At 42.1% G+C, this 16353-nt stretch overlaps 1 protein-coding gene across 1 annotated transcript in view; it reads right to left on the bottom strand.

Annotated features, from left to right (window-relative positions):
* LOC126272273 (probable cytochrome P450 304a1) overlaps nt 1-16353 on the bottom strand; it is a 115492-nt gene that overhangs the window by 11000 nt on the left and 88139 nt on the right. Inside the window, exon 8 of the mRNA XM_049975018.1 lies at nt 10008-10149. Within this exon, the coding sequence (XP_049830975.1) occupies nt 10008-10149 (142 nt within the window). The remainder of the gene's footprint in view (nt 1-10007; nt 10150-16353) is intronic.

Here is a 16353-nt window from a genome sequence, read left to right as displayed (position 1 = left end):
GTGTTGTGTATGCTGTGTCCTTTACAGATAAAACACACCTTCCTAAAATTCTCCCAATAAACGGAAGTCAACCATTAAATGAAACAACAAGTTTACTGTTACTAGTGACTGGTAACAGTAAACTAGTTTCATTTAACTGGTAACAGTAAAGTTGTCGTTTCATTTAATGTCAATAACAGTCACGATAAAGCATAACCTAAAATGTTCGCATTTAAAGGAAGTCAACCATATTATCCACCTTCCCTACCAATATCCTTACGCGTTAGTTGCATTTCATATCGCTTTGGCGTGTTACACCAAGGTATTTAATCGGATTGAGATTGTCAAGCCGAACACTATTAATGCTGTATTCAAGCATTGCGGTATTTTTTTCCTACTAATGTACATGAATTTAAATTTTTCTACATTTACACCAAGCTGACATCCATTACACGAACTAGAAACTGTAAGTCATATTGTGTCTCCCTACCGTCACTCAGCGACAACACCTTCTTTTGTATGCATAATTAACAAATAGCCGCAGATTGCTGTCTATCCTGTCCGGCAGACCATCTATGTATGCGGAAAACAGCAGCGGTCCTAACACACTTACCTAGCCCACTCTAGACGACAGCCTTGTCTATGATGAACACCCGCCCTCGAGGACAACGTAATGGGTTTTATCACTTAAGAAGTCTTCCAGCCACCCACATATCTCGTACCTTCTGTAACAGTCTGCAGTGGAGCACCGTGTCCAATATAGAATAGGAAATCAGGCGAGAAAAGGACAAGCTGAGTTTCACATGCAAGATGATTTCTAAATCCGGACTGATTTGTGGATTGAGAAGTTCCTCGTATATTCGAACTGAGAATATTTTCAAGAATACCGCAGCAAACAGACGTGTCTGCAATTTTATGGGTCCCTTATTTTCCCCTTGCTATATACGGGAGTCAGTTACGGTTTTTTCCAATCCATTGATACTTTGCGCTGGGTGAGAGATTGTTTTATGTCTCAAGTGTGAAGGAGGAACACAGTGACACCATTTTGGACGCAGAGAGTGTGGCTTATAGTTCAACGATAAGCTTGCGATTGTCATAACATCGAAACTGTCATGCTGCTATCGAATCGACGAGTTAAGCAGATACATATTTTTGTGAAAGCCAAGATCGCTTGATTTTGAGACCTTTCCTCCAATTACTAGTTTCGATAGAATCGTGCTGTCGTCTCAGATTGCCACTACACTGTATGAAAAGGAAATAGGTAAACGATTATCTGCACAAGATACAACCATTTTTTGGGATGGCCCAAAATTTTACAAAATTTTATTTTATTTTTTTTATTTTACTTTATTGAATTTCGATTCCCCTCGAAGGGGAAGGGCTGGCAGCAGCTTAGTACGCCGTTCTTCAGCCTACAGGATTTGTTTTAAAAAGATGAAGATAATAAATAATAAAAGCAGGCGATAAACTCGGTGACTTAAACGGTAAAATGGCGAAAATTGCTGAACTTAAAACAAAAAACAAAGGATTGATTATGCTAACAAAATACACAAGAAGCAGACAAGTAAAATAAGAGACAATTAAAAAAACTTTGCAACAGTCTGCTTTCTGTTCACAAGACATATAAAATTCACACCCAGCGACATCATGATTTCTGTTCGCAACACTTTGAAAAGACGCACAACACTGAATACTCAATCACTGCACTAAAAAGTTGGCACAAATATGACACACCACAGCCAAGGTCAGACAGGGGGAACCAGGACAGATTATGGGAAAGGAAAAGGGGGAAGGAGAGGAAAAATGAAGTGGGGGCAGGGGGGAGGGAGGATGAGGACTCATAATAGGGGGGGGGGGCGGCTGAGCATATACGAGAGGGAGTGGGGAAAGGCACAGGAAGGGAATGCAAAAGGATTGGGGGGGGGGGGGGAGAGAAAGTAGGCAGGGAAAGGGTAGGTGGGGAAAGATACAACGATTTTTTTTCTTTATTGTGATTTCATTCCCCTCCCCACATGTTAGATGTAAGGCGATAAAAAAGGGGACATGAAACAGAGTAAGGTGAGATAATGGAGGTAAAAATACACTGACATGGAGACGTTCATGGGTGGACATTAAAAAAGGTTGACATAAAGTTAAAAAACACAGTTGGCGATTCTTAAAACACAAAGAAGACAATGAAGGCACACATACAGGTTAAAAGTCGGCCATACTATTAAAAACATTCCAGAACAATACACTTAAAACCCACTTGGAGCACACACGATGAATAATAAAATTAAGGTGGGACCTGCCGAGGAAGAGGCCAGAGAGGTTGGAAAAGGAGGGGTGAGGAAGGGGCAGCAGGGGAGGCAGCGGGATGAAGAGAGTAGGGGCGTCAGCAGGTACACTAAGAGGCAGGAGATGGTGGGGCAGGAGATGAAGAGGGAGGACAAGGTAAGAGGGAGTGCAGAGACACTGAAGGGGAGCATAAAAGAGGGAGGTGGAGTAGGAGGGGAAAGCTGCTCAGTAGAAGGGAGTGAGAGGAGTGGAAATCCTGAGGAGGAAGCAGGAGGAAGATGGGGTTACAGTTGGTAGGAAGGGTAGACGTCCAGGAGAAGATCTTCATCTGGGAGGGGTAGATGGTGGAAGTTGCGCTGGGAAAGGAGGTGGAGGGTGTGGAGATGGAGAGAAGGTGGGACACAACGGTAAAGGCACAGCAAGGGGCTGGGGGTGGTGAGGAAGGGAGACACCAGGGGGTGAGGGGGATCAGTGCGGCAGACAATATATATTGGGTGGATGTGTTCAAGGTAAAGGAGGTGAGGGAAGGGGATGAGGTCGTAGAGGATGTGCATGGGGGACGGAAAGCGATACAGAGCGCATGGCGTTCTAGGATTTGGAGGGATTTATAGAACCTGGGAGAGGCGGAAATCCAAGCCAAGCTGGCATAACAAAGGATGGGGTGGATCAAGGATTTGTAGGTGTGAAGGATGGTGGAAGGATGCAGACCCCATGTCCGGCAGGACAGCTGTGTCAGGGGGCGGAGTCTGTTGTACAACCACTTTTCTGGGATGACCTACATTTTACAATCTCTTACATAGCTTTGAGGATACGTTCATGTACAAAGTGTAAATACATTTACAAATCATACATTTGTAAAACAGAATGCTCCCAGATGGGCTGTCAAATGAATAAAAGGTAAAATTACAACATCCTTAGCACCAGCAGAGTAAAACTGAACGCTATTTCGACGGCCTCACGTGGACTAAACTGAGTTGTTGCAGAGCCCTTGTGACTTGCCACGTAGACGTCAGGTGGCGCCATTCTATTAACCGGCGATATATTGAAAACATGAAAATTTTACTGAATATAAATAGCATATTACGTACTACACAAGTGACAAAGGTAAAACTTTTCACCTTTGTCATATATACAGATATGGCGCATTTCACCAACACATATGGAAAAACAATGGTAACGAACGTTTGTACTCCTCGTAGATTATCATTATATGCTACAATATGCTCAGTGCACCACAACATCCTATAAGCTCGCCCACTGCACATGACGATCTTTTTATTTACACCGTATACTTACCTTTGGCAATGGCCGTGCCGCAGTGGATACACCGGTTCCTGTCAGATTACCGCAGTTAAGGGCTGTTGGGCGTGCCCGGCACTTGGATGGGTGGCCATTCGGGCCGTCATGCGCTGTTGCCATTTTTCTGGGTGTACTCAGCCTCATGATTCCAATTGAGGAACTACTCGACTGAATAATAGCTGCTCTGGTCAAAGAAAACCATCATAACGACCGAGAGAGTGGTATGCTGACCAAACAGCCCTCCTATCCACCAAGCAAAGTGGCGCAGTGGTTAGCACACTGGACTCGCGCTTGAGAGGACGAGAGTTTAATCCTGTGTCCGACCATCCTGATTTAGGTTTTCCATTATCTCCTTAAATCGCTCCTGGCAAATGGCAGAATGCTTCCTTTGAAGGGCACGACTGACTCCCTTCCTACTCCTTCCCTAATCTGATGAGACTGTGACCTCGCAGTTTGGTCTCTTCCCACAAACAACCCACCCCAGCTATCCACATCCTCAGCTGAGGATGACACAGCGGTTGGATGGTCCCAATGGGGCACTTGTAGCCTGAATATGGAGTGCTACAATTACCATTGACTAATCTGTCCAAGCCTAGTCATAAGAAAAGTTAATGTACGCACCAAAGAACAAAAAATCCCAAAACCAATGGGAGGGAGTGGGAGGATGAGAGGATAGGAGGATGGGGGGGGAGGAAGGAGAGGTATTGGGGGAGGGAAGGATATGGCGAAGTGGATGGGGAAAGGGGGCAAGCAAAGTAATGAGGTAAGGGGGGGGGGGGGGTCAGGGAAGGGAAGGAATGGTTTAAAGTTATTTTTTATGATAAGAATAAAAACATTTGCTTGTCACATTGAATTTACAGTATGTCTAACGTTCGTTGGTTAAAATATGGCGCTTAAAAGGAAATAATAATACGCTAATGTCTTAGTGTACATGAACTAAATTAATCATAATATCGCCGGTTAATTGATGGCGCCACGCTGGATAGTCGCGTGGTCTGGAGTGCCTTGTTATGGTTTGTGCGGCTTCCCCCGTCGGTGGTTCGACTCCTCCTTCAGGCATTGGTATGTGGTGTCCACAGCATAAGTTGGTTAAGTTAGATTAAGTAGTGTGTAGGCTTAGGGACAGATGACCTTAGTACTTTGGTCCCATAACATCTTACCACAAATTTCCAATATCATGGCGTCACCTGACGTTTACACGGCAAGTGACAGGGGCTCTGTGACGTTTCAGTTTGGTCCACACGAGGTCGCCGACATAGCCTGTAGTTTTAACTGTTGGTGCTAAGGATGTTATACTATTTTATTCATTTGACAACCCATTTGGGAGTACTCTGTTTTACAAATGAAAAACCACGACGAATTTTTTAAAATATTTGCGCTTTTGTTCTCAAAATGTCGACGACACATGGATGCGAACAAACACGCAAAGGTATGTAAAAGTTTTTGTAAAATTTGGGCCATTCCAGAAAATGGTTGTATGTTGTGCAGATAACCAGTTACTTATTTTCTTCTCTCAAAGTGTGGTACCAGTCTGAAGATGGCAGCACAATTCTGTCGAAACTAGTAATTGGAATAAAGATCTTAGGGTCACATAATTCACACACAGCTGGCTCAATTGGTTGGTATTAGAAGTACGGGAGATTCTTATAAACATGGGAACCTTATTGCAAATAAGCCCATTTTCTGAGTCAGTGTGAGTGACTGGCTGTATAATCGTACACAGCCAGTCAAACAATGTCCTTCGTCCTCCAGAGCACTAATCACAGACGGCTGTTGAGTTCTAGCGTGTCAGTGAGTATGGTCCTGCTGAACTCTATATAATTTATCTCTGTACACACGCATATATATATATATATATATATATATATATATATATATATATATGTGTGTGTGTGTGTGTGTGTGTGTGTGTGTGTGTGTGCGTGTGTACAGAGATAAATTATATAGAGTTCAGCAGGACCATACTCACTGACACGCTAGAAATCAACAGCCGTCTGTGATTAGTGCTCTGGAGGACGAAGGACATTGACTGGCTGTGTACGATTATACAGCCAGTCACTCACACTGACTCAGAAAATGGGCTTATTTGCAATAAGGTTCCCATGTTTATAAGAATCTCCCATACTTCTACTACCAACCAATTGAGCCAGCTTACCATCGGTTTCTGTGTACCACAATAGGGAAATTACTGGACACTGAGCTGAAAGCTGCGAGGCACAATGGAGATCCCAGTATTACATTGCTGATGCGCGAACACACCTAACTGTCGTCTTTGGGCGACGTTGGGTTAGTGTAGCAGGAGCAGTACTGTGGCTAGCTTGTTCTCCTGATTTAACTCTATTTGTTTGGAGGCATGTCAAGAGTGGGGTGCACATTTTTCCAAGAGATTTTGACCTGATTCAGTTTTTGGTTTCACAGCACTAAACGTAGGTGAGAGTGTTTTACCATGGAACCCTTTTCAAACATTCGTCTCTAGCCAGCCCCGTAATAGAAGTTTAATAGTTTTTCTTTTCATTTTCATATCATAACACACACTTTACACTGAGATGACAGGACTGTCATGGGATAGCGAAATGCACATATACAGATGGCAGTAGTTTCACATACACAAGGTATAAAAGAGCAGTACCTTGAGGGAGCTCTCATTTATACTCAGGTGATTTAAATGAAAAGGTGTCCAACATGATTATGGCAGCACGACTGGAATTAAGAGACTTTGAACGCGGAATGGCAGTTGGAGCTAGTCGCATGTGATATTCAGTTTCGGAAATCGGTAGGGTATTCGATATTCCGAGATCCACAGTATGAAGTGCTGAGAGTACCACATCTCACCACGGACAACGTAGTGTCCGACGTCCTTCACTCCACGACCGCGAACAGGCGCTGGCAGACAAGTGGGACGTATGATGAAGGTATCCGTTTGGATAGTGTGGCGTGTGGCGCAGTGTGGCGTTAATGGAATATGGCAACAGACGACCGACGAGAGTGCCTTTTCTAACAACGCTACATGGCCTACAGCGCTTCTCCTGAGCTCGTGACCATATCGGCTGGACCGTAGACGAATGGAAAACCTTGGCATGATCAGATGAATCCCGATTTGCGTTGGTACGAGCTGATAGTGGGATTAGAGTGTGGCACTGACCCGACGAAACCATGGAGCCCAGTTGTCAACAAGGCATTGTGCAAGCAGATTGTGGCTCAACAATGGTGTGGGTTGTATTTATGTGGATTGGGCTGGGTTCTCTGGTCCAACTGAGCCAATCTTTGATTATAAATTATTATGTTCGACTAGATGAATACCATTAGCAGCCGTTCATGGACCTAACGTTCCCAAACAACGATAGAGTTTTTATGGATGATAATGCACCACGTCACCGGGCCTAAGTTGTTCACGATTGGTCTGAAGAACATTCTGAACGATTCGAGTGAATGATCTGGCCATCCAGTTCACTCTACTTGAATCCCATCGCACATTTATGGGGCGCAATCGAGAGGTCACTTCGTGTAGAAAATCCTGCACCGGCAACAAATTCACTATTCTGTGCGGCTGGTCCCGGCTGAGGTACGAGTCCTGCCGCGGGCATGGGTGTGTGTGTTTGTCCTTAGGATACTTTAGGTTAAGTAGTGTTTAAGCGTAGGGACTGATGAGCTTATCAGTTAAGTACCATAAGATTTAACACACATTTGAACAAATTCGCTATTATGAACAGCTATAGGGGCAGCATGGCTAGGTATTTCTGCAGTAAACACCCATCGATTATTTGAATCCATGCCACGCCAATTTGCTGCCCTACGCCGGACAAAAGAAGGTCCAACACCGTATTATCCCAGGAGTTTTTTTACCTCCCTGTATGTGTGCTTCAGTCTGTTTTCAAAATGGTTCAAATGGCTCTGAGCACTATGGGACTTAACTGCTCAGGTCATCAGTCCCCTAGAACTTAGAACTACTTCAACCTAACTTATCTAAGGACATCACACACATCCACGCCCGAGGCTGGATTCTAACCTGCGACCGTAGCGGTCGCGCGGTTCCAGCCTGTAGCGGCTAGAGGCTTTTTTCAGAAATAATAAAAATTACTCCACAAAAGTAAGGTTTATCTATGTGAAAAATTGTTTCAAGGTACTATACGGTCATGTACCTAGGAAAAAGTATTATGTTAAAATTTAAAATCGTTGCAACCGAGAAGACCTTACCAAGACTCTATTTAATAATCTATGTATTACATCATTACTCTACTACACACCAATGACCAGTAAGTGAAGTCAATTTAACAACTATGACGAAAAACAAGTTAAAGTTAAATCTGTATAGAAATAGAAGCTATTGCCAAGTAACACAAAGTTTCATTTTCAATACTGGTGAAATTGTTGACATCAATGAAAGTCAGTTCATTTCCAAATATCACGTGTTCCATGGTAAAAGCCTTTCCATTTCATGGAACTAGATGGTGTACGACTGACTAAGTATGGCTTAATCGTCCGTATGTTATGTAACCAGTTCTAAAAATATGCAGCTTTTAGTCACCATGAAACTCTGAAGGGTTAACAGTAACTTGCAAACAGCTTTAATATAGTACACAGAACTCAGATATGTAGAATTTGTAATATTCAAAAACTCTGCACATAGCACAACCTTATGTCTCACAACAACGGAAACAATACAGGATGCCGGAAAATGCTTATTGTGGTCTCAAGTGCATTTTCTGTCCTATGATACCAAACCGATCACTAGACCGAAAAAATGACCGCAAAGTATTAAGCATGCATTTAAGCTCAGGAAAGACTGCCTGAACGCCTACTGAACACCTGCCAAAAACGAAATGGAACATATTTCTCCACAGGTAATTCCTCATGTATCACGTGCATAATTTGTACGAGACAGCGTAAAAAGAATATTTCTCCAAAAAGGAACTAAAAAAGATCCTCTCTTGTGACCTGTTACACTGAAACATTGCCAGTTAGGGCTTACTGAAACACACCTGATAGAGCTTCCATTACTTTGGAATCTTTGTGAAACTAATTAATCCTGTTTCTCCATTTTCTCTAGCATACATTTCTGTGTGAAATGACTATGAACCAGTAACTGAAAAGGGTTGATGGCAGTATGGGATATAACTGTATGGGTATTCGTAAGTAATACCGCAGGAAGTCCTTACAAAATCTCTCATTCGCGAAGTTATTGTGCAATTATTACAAGCCATTCTCTTTGTTTCAGACACAATCACATTTATAATTATTACAGCAATCATTATCGGTTTCGGCCATACAGTAGCACTCCAGATTGTACGTGTCATAGGTCACATTTGGTAAGTAATTTGTTGTCAGTTGTTTTCCACATGTCGTCTATGATGTACAGAAACTGAAGATGGCAAGTGCACGGCCGAAACTGATTATATTTCTTAGCATATTGCTGATGTGTTTGTTACCAAAAATTAAAAGAATATGATAGTATGTCAGTCTTCACCAAAGACGGAATGTTATTTTTCCGAAAGAAAAGTTCGCCATAGTTACTTTTGTAGTGTCACTGAATTGGCACAACAAATAGCTACTGCTTGTAAACTTTACTTACATGCTTGACCCGCGCTGATTTTAACGTATTTCTTTCCGCAGCGATGTTCTTCCTTTGCACTTTATACAGTTAGTTTTCCTTCAGTATAACAGTAAATTTGTCATTGGGTGACAAAGTCAGTAACAAATGCGAGTTGACACAAAAAAGTGATAGTCCAAACTCACTTCACAGTTTTAAAAAACTGCCTCACAACCATATATGACGTTTTCCCTAAACTGATACCTCCCTATGCGCTAAAGTTTGTCATTAATAATATTACATAATCTGAGGCACAAAAAGTATTGTATCTCACAGGCCAGCCTATATAAACGTAATTTGATTGACAGTGTTTAGGACACTACATTCTAAAACCTTTCATTTGCGATGCTCCAAACTGTAGAGGAACAAATTAATGGTTTACATCTATAAATCGCTTACGCTAATTTTGATGTTTAAGATATTCAGTAAGTGAAGCATTGTAGAATTTTCCAAACAGTTATCTGAGGGGAAAAGTTATTCAAGACGGCTGGCTCTGCAGCGATTTTGATCCAACTCTTCTCAAATAGGAGCACCTGTTTGCCACCTCGTGACTAAATTCAATATTCTTGTCACCTTTCAACTGAACAATGGAAATCGTAAAATTTGCTTGATTTTATGTTTATTAGTTTTTTCAGTTTGATACACCACTAGTAAAACAAAAAAACTGCTAAAAACTAATAACTTGGAAGTGAAGGCGATTAGCGAATTGCGGCTGTAAATTAATGCAAATGATGATTGTATCAGATGTAAAAGTGCTGGTTGATGTACATTACAATATCTAATATTAACAGACAACTTTATTACAATGAACATATTTTTAAAAATTGATGAGTAAATAAATAGTAAAACGTTATCACTAACATACCTGCACCAAAGGGCAGAGTGTAGTCCTTCTTAGTAAGCGTGCCGTCACTCTCCAGAAATCTTTCTGGTCGGTAATTATTCGGATCACCCCATAGATTTTCATCCATATGTACGCTCCACAGACTCGTTATAACAATGGTATCCTGGAAATCACAGAGAGAAAATATCATTACAGTATATTCTACAAGTGGAATACCTAGACATTACTCTTGTACTGGAATTGTAAAACTACAATTATGTAGAATTTAATGAAATCTTAACAACTATCTTCAGCTTTCCACTGTAATTTAAAATTTAGAACATGTCAAAATATAATTCCCTTTAATGCTAAGGCATGCCAGCACCTTCAACGTATCAAACTGTGAAGATTTTATAGTAATGTCACGCCCATTTCTCCTGTTATATTGTTACGAACATAACTTTTATATCTACCCGATGGTAACTTTCGTAATTACCTGACTTTGGTTCAGCGTACCACAATGTAAGACGTATTCCTCTTTTTTCTGTTCTTATACTGTTTATTTGTAAACATCTAGTTTTTTTCGTGTCAAAACCCCCACATTCCTGTTATTTAAAGTATTCAAATATTCGTCTCCTAATGGTAAACGTTTGTTTGCATTTACTGTTGTGGTCGGCAGGAGAGCCAACACCGTGTTACTAGAGGAGGCCGAAAGGCACGCGATTTAGCTCGCGCAGGCTGGCGTGAGGTCTGCAACAGGACAAGGAAGTTAGACTTCAGAAAAACGGATGTAGCTGGTAGAATACTTAACTTTAATCCATTAAGGATGAACGTCGCTCTTGACGGTACGTAGTTCACAATATCAATAGCAACTGATAAGGGCGCCTTGCTAGGTGGTAGCAAATGACGTAGCTGAAGGCTATGCTAAACTATCTTCTCGGCAAATGAGAACGTAAGTAGGCAGTGAACCATCGCTAGCAAAGTCGGCTGTACAACTGCGGCCAAGTGCTAGGAAGTCTCTCTAGACTTGCCGTGAGGCGGCGCTCGGTTTGCAATCACTGATAGTGGCGACACGCGGGTCCGACGTATACTACCGGACCGCGGCCAATTTAAAGGCTATCACCTAGCAAGTGTGGTGTCTGGTGGTGACACCACATTTACAATGTCAGTTCTAGATTCAACGAGGAAATGACTTCAGTAAAAATGCCGAAATCGGTCATGGACTAAAATTAATAACTTTTTAATTAACCTGTTAAGTACGCAGTTGCGGAGCAGCAGCGTTCTCCAAAACACGGAGAAATTAATGAAAATTTCTTGTACTTGAAATAATCTTTATTTTGTCACCATTGCTGATTATGTAAAAAAGTAAGAGTAAGAAGATGACTACACAGAAACTTACGTTAGGTAGATGCCACATTTCATCTGTTAAGGTGGCAGAGGGCACACTAATAATTGAGAGAAGGAAATTTGCCTTCGAACAGTTCAGAGTTTCTTTAAATATTTTTATAGTGCAAGAGACGAGTTGGAAAAACTGCTTGTTAACAGCAAAATTAATGACATTACTCTATTAAGCGAAATGAAATGTATAAAGTCATTTCAAGTGTGAAGTAAGGAAATGTGCCCGGAGATGGTGTTCCAATAGAAATGCTTAAACTCGGTGGCTAAGTAATACAAAGAGAAGTTGCAAAATTCACAAAGGAAGTAATTATATCATCCCACGCCAAGACCATCATACAATAGGAGTGGCGTGTTATCGGCAGAGAATACATGTTCTGGATTTCCTGCAGATACGATTCTACTGCGTTACTGATAGCAGATGCAATACAAACTGGCAGTGAAATGGCCAGGCAACGGGAAACGTACTCCATAGAGGCACTACCCAGCACAGTACGATTCTTGTGGGCAAAACGTTTAAATTGCACATATATTCACCGAAAATTCTGGGGTATGTGTATCAAACAGTTTCAACAACGTCCCACATCCGTGGATGATGCTGGTCGGGAAGGAAGTCCATCGACACCGAGCACATACCACCTACGACGACATCCAGGCTAGGTGTGTATGTGTGGGTGCGGGGAGGTGGGAGGGGAGGGAGTGTGGCCTTCAACGACAGCCACATATCAGGTCATCTTTGTAACTCCTCAGGCAATTTCCACCACAGTATGCTCACGTTTCATATGCAACCGGTTGAGGGTGGGGGTTAAAAGCGGCGACATGAAAGCGTAAGTCACGAGCGATTTCTATCAAATTTGTTATATATCTGATCCAGTTTTTGCATAAAAGTACTTTGGGTCTAAGATACCCGTATTACGTCTAGGATAGTGATGGGTATGATACGGCGGTTGTACGTAAAAATGTTCTAAAGTGATCTTCGGTATTTATTTCCTGTATTTAGCTGACTTGTAATATTTAAAAAGTATAAAGTGCAATTTATCTCTTATATGTGTTTCCGGTGTGTCAAGCAGGTCGCAAAAATCAGTGTTGAAGCGAGTCAACAATTTTGTCAGCATGGTTCAAATGGCTCTGAGCACTATGGGACTTAACATCTATGGTCATCGGTCCCCTAGAACTACTTAAACCTAGCTAACCTAAGGACAACACCCAGCCATCACGAGGCAGAGAAAATCCCTGACACCGCCGGAAATCGAACCCGGGAACCCGGGCGCGGGAAGCGTAAACGCTACCGCACCACCACGAGATGCGGGCTTTGTCAGCATGTTTCTGGACCTAAAATCAAACCACATGGCTGAATACTACAGATAAATTTAGCTTCATCTCACTACTCGTTTAGTGTAAAACAGCGGAGCGCCGGCATGTGCAGTGTACAGGCTGATGTGACAGACTAACAGCCACATTATGCAACACGTACCGTGGCGAGACGTGCAAGAAAAGAGTCAGCGGGTCTCTGGAAGGTACCGACAGAGATGCGGAGTCCTGTTGACTCCAGTGTCGTGGCCAGCTCCTCTAGGTTCTCGGTTCATGATCCGTTGGGTTACAAAGACAAATCAGTAAAATTGCCATCATTCTGGAAAGCTTTTCTGTATGTTTATTTCCCTGATGAATTACTGTTCTATATATTCTGAAAGTGTTTTTCAATAAACAAAATGTACATTATGCATTTAAATATCAGAATTTTGTTACATAAGGAGCACAACTAAAGTTAATTTGAAAAACAATTTAAGACCTCCTTTCTTAAAATAAAATTTGAACATGAACAGGGGGCGAGGTCATGTTTTTTCTGTGACATTTGTAAGTAATACCATACAATAATTTAATGCAATACTAGCTTTAGTAAGAAAACAGTACTCTGTTGTTTGTGAAAAATTACCTCTAGGGATTTATTTTACAAATTCATAATATATATAACGCATTACACACACTCTCTGCAACTCGAGTGAAAGTTTCTGGAGCATAGAGCTCACCGGCCTATCCAAAGAGACTTTACAAGTCTTCATTGTACATCGTAGGTGTAGGAATCTACAGTCGATCCCGTCGCTGAACTAGCGAAGCCTCTTGTTCAGACCCTCCACTCAGCTCTAGACTAGAGGGTACTGGTTATTTGTCGGAAAGATGCTACAAATCGACTGCTGTGCAAAGACCTCACGAGGGAGGCCAGCTGACTTTACCACTTCCACGAAACTCCATAAAGGGCTGAGAATCTTCTCACAACCCAGGTGACAGATGTATTTGGTCCCTGAAATATAACTGACTGCAAATTATGCTGCCAATGACTCCTCTAATGGCCACTTCAATCTGGCGGAGAATGCCTCCCAGCGTACACGTAAAAAAAGTTAAAATATATTTGCATAAAAAGCATTAAAAGTACATTGAAAATGGTAAAGGAACATACTAAGCAGATGCAGTACAAAACTAGTTCTGTACTGCCTCTCATCAATATGTTCCTGTCCCACTCATAATGTACTTTTAACACTTTTAATCCAACAATCCTATATGTTTTTCTTCCCCCTTTTGCATGTAAATCGCTATTTAAAATTGAGAACGGCCGGGCTAATTTGTCCCAGGTTGTTTTTTCCCGTCAAAAGATGGCAGTACTCTTGCCAATCTAGTTTGCCAGTTTGCTCCCTCTTCCTGTACTCTACTGCGTGCTCTGCGGCCGCAGGCGACAAACCGCCTCTTATACTCGTCCATCACAGCGCTGCGGGTCACAGCACAAAGAGTAAGTCTCCCGGTGTTCATTGCATGTTTCTTTACAAAAGCATCGTCCGTTGTATTGTCTGGTGTCGTTTTCCTGTTGACTTAGGTTTTACCGCACCTAGCCCGACCGCTGTTTTGTAAAATGATTTATGAAACTTCTTTTTTGTTTTCTCCTATATACTACTTCTTATAAAGTTTATTATTAGCTTTGCTCGCTTGTTTATTTTCAGTGTCACACCTGTCACACCTGACTATGAGCATGAATGAGCTCGACAACGGCCGTTGTTTAAGCATTTGAAAATAAAAAGAACCTTACAACTGAAGCGGTATTTTCAACCTCTGCAAAAAATAGCGGTAATACAACATCTATCGTTTCATATATAGCGTTACCAGCGTTCTAGAGATAGCAACTGTGCTTAGTAATCAAAACGTCCTCGTTACAGGGTTCCACCCCGCATCCTTAAAATTTTCAATAAAAATCATCAGCATTCGTTGCCGAAGACTTCCGGCATAAGACGGTACCCTGATTCTGCCAACAGCCTTGTCAAAGAGGGCGGAGGAGCGGACAGAGGTTTAGAGCACTCTCTTGCTCTTGGGCTGGGAAACTGGCCCTAAAGCCGAAAGAACTAGCAATGACCAACGGCATGAGGACGTAGAAGGAAGACACATAACATGTATAAATAGGATATGTGCCCTGTAGTTGAAAAAGTATCTTTATGATCTCTTCAAGGGCAAAAATTTCCAGACTAGCCCCCTTTCGCAACTCCGCAGTGGACTGGCAAGGGGGATATGACCATGAGAAAATAAGTGAAAAACCAACGAAAGGATAATGTTCCAAGAGTAGGGGCGTGGAGTGTCAGAAGTTCGAACATGTAGTGAATCTAGAGAATCTGAAAACGCCCAGTCCAGTTAGTGTGGGAATCAGGGAGAGGAATTCGTGGTAGGCTGCATCATACCAATCACAAGACTGATGACTCAAAAACATAAATAATAAAGAAATAAAAATTAAAAAGACCTCTTTCTGAACTCAATATCACACTCGTTATAGAGATACAGTCACATTTAGAAGCGGCGTATGTAGGGTGTGTATTGTATACAGTCACTGGGAATGTGAAATAAGTGAATAGTATAGCGCTAGTTTTGTACATTATTAAATAGCTTCTTCGTAAAATAGTATTGTACGCTGGGGATAAAGTGATTGAGGCAGCACTGTTTTAAACAGACTGTCATTGCATTCGGTACTGTGGAGGCTTCGATCTTCATTAGGCCATTCTAATACAGGTCTTCCGCGGTTTCCCTATACTACGTCAGACAAATGACAGGATGGTTCCTGTTACATGCAGGAATTTCGTAATTAGTTTTTTGATTGAGCAGTGCTCCTCGCAAAATTGAAGTTTCGCTTGAAGAATATTCACAATATAAGGACAGTTGTTTATTGAAATACATATGAAGTCTGATTATTTATAGTTTCCTTTGCATCTATTTCTCTAATACCACACCTGATCGTGTATTGTCGACTTAGATAGCCTTTGCATATGAGGCTTGTTTCTGTTTCTGTGGTGTCACCGCCAGACACCACACTTGCTAGGTGGTAGCCTTTAAATGGACCGCGGTCCGGTAGTATATGTCGGACCCGCGTATCGCCACTATCAGTGATTGCAGACCGAGCGCCGCCACACGGCAGGTCTAGAAAGAGACTTCATAGCACTAGCCGCCAGTTGTACAGCCGACTTTGCTAGCGATGGTTCACTGCCTACTTACGTTCTCATTTGCCGAGAAGATAGTTTAGCATAGCCTTCAGCTACGTCATTTGCTACCACCTAGCAAGGCGCCATTAACAGTTACTATTGATATTGTGAACTATGTACCGTCAAGAGCGACGTTCATCCTTAATGGATTAAAGTTAAGTATTCCACCAGCTACGTCCGTTTTTCTGAAGTCTAATTTCCTTGTCCTGTTCCAGACCTCACGCCAGTCTGCGTGAGCTAAATCGCGTGCCTTTCGGCCTCCTCTAGTTACACGGTTCGGCTCTCCTGACAACCACAACATTGGCGATGAGACACAATCGCGTTCTTATCGATATTGCCCTGATTTACTTGTCTAATGGCTTCGCCACAATCTTCAGATGTACTGTCCGAATTTTAACGCTTACAGAATCAGCAGACGCAGGCCTTACTGGATGCCCTTGGACAGCTCGTCCAGGGTCAACGTGCGATGCATAACGATGCGGCAG

The sequence above is a fragment of the Schistocerca gregaria genome, chromosome 5 (assembly GCF_023897955.1).
Source record: "Schistocerca gregaria isolate iqSchGreg1 chromosome 5, iqSchGreg1.2, whole genome shotgun sequence".
Taxonomy (NCBI): domain Eukaryota; kingdom Metazoa; phylum Arthropoda; class Insecta; order Orthoptera; family Acrididae; genus Schistocerca; species Schistocerca gregaria.
The sequence above is the reverse complement of the archived record's forward strand: the minus strand, read 5'-3'. Positions and strand labels throughout refer to the sequence as shown.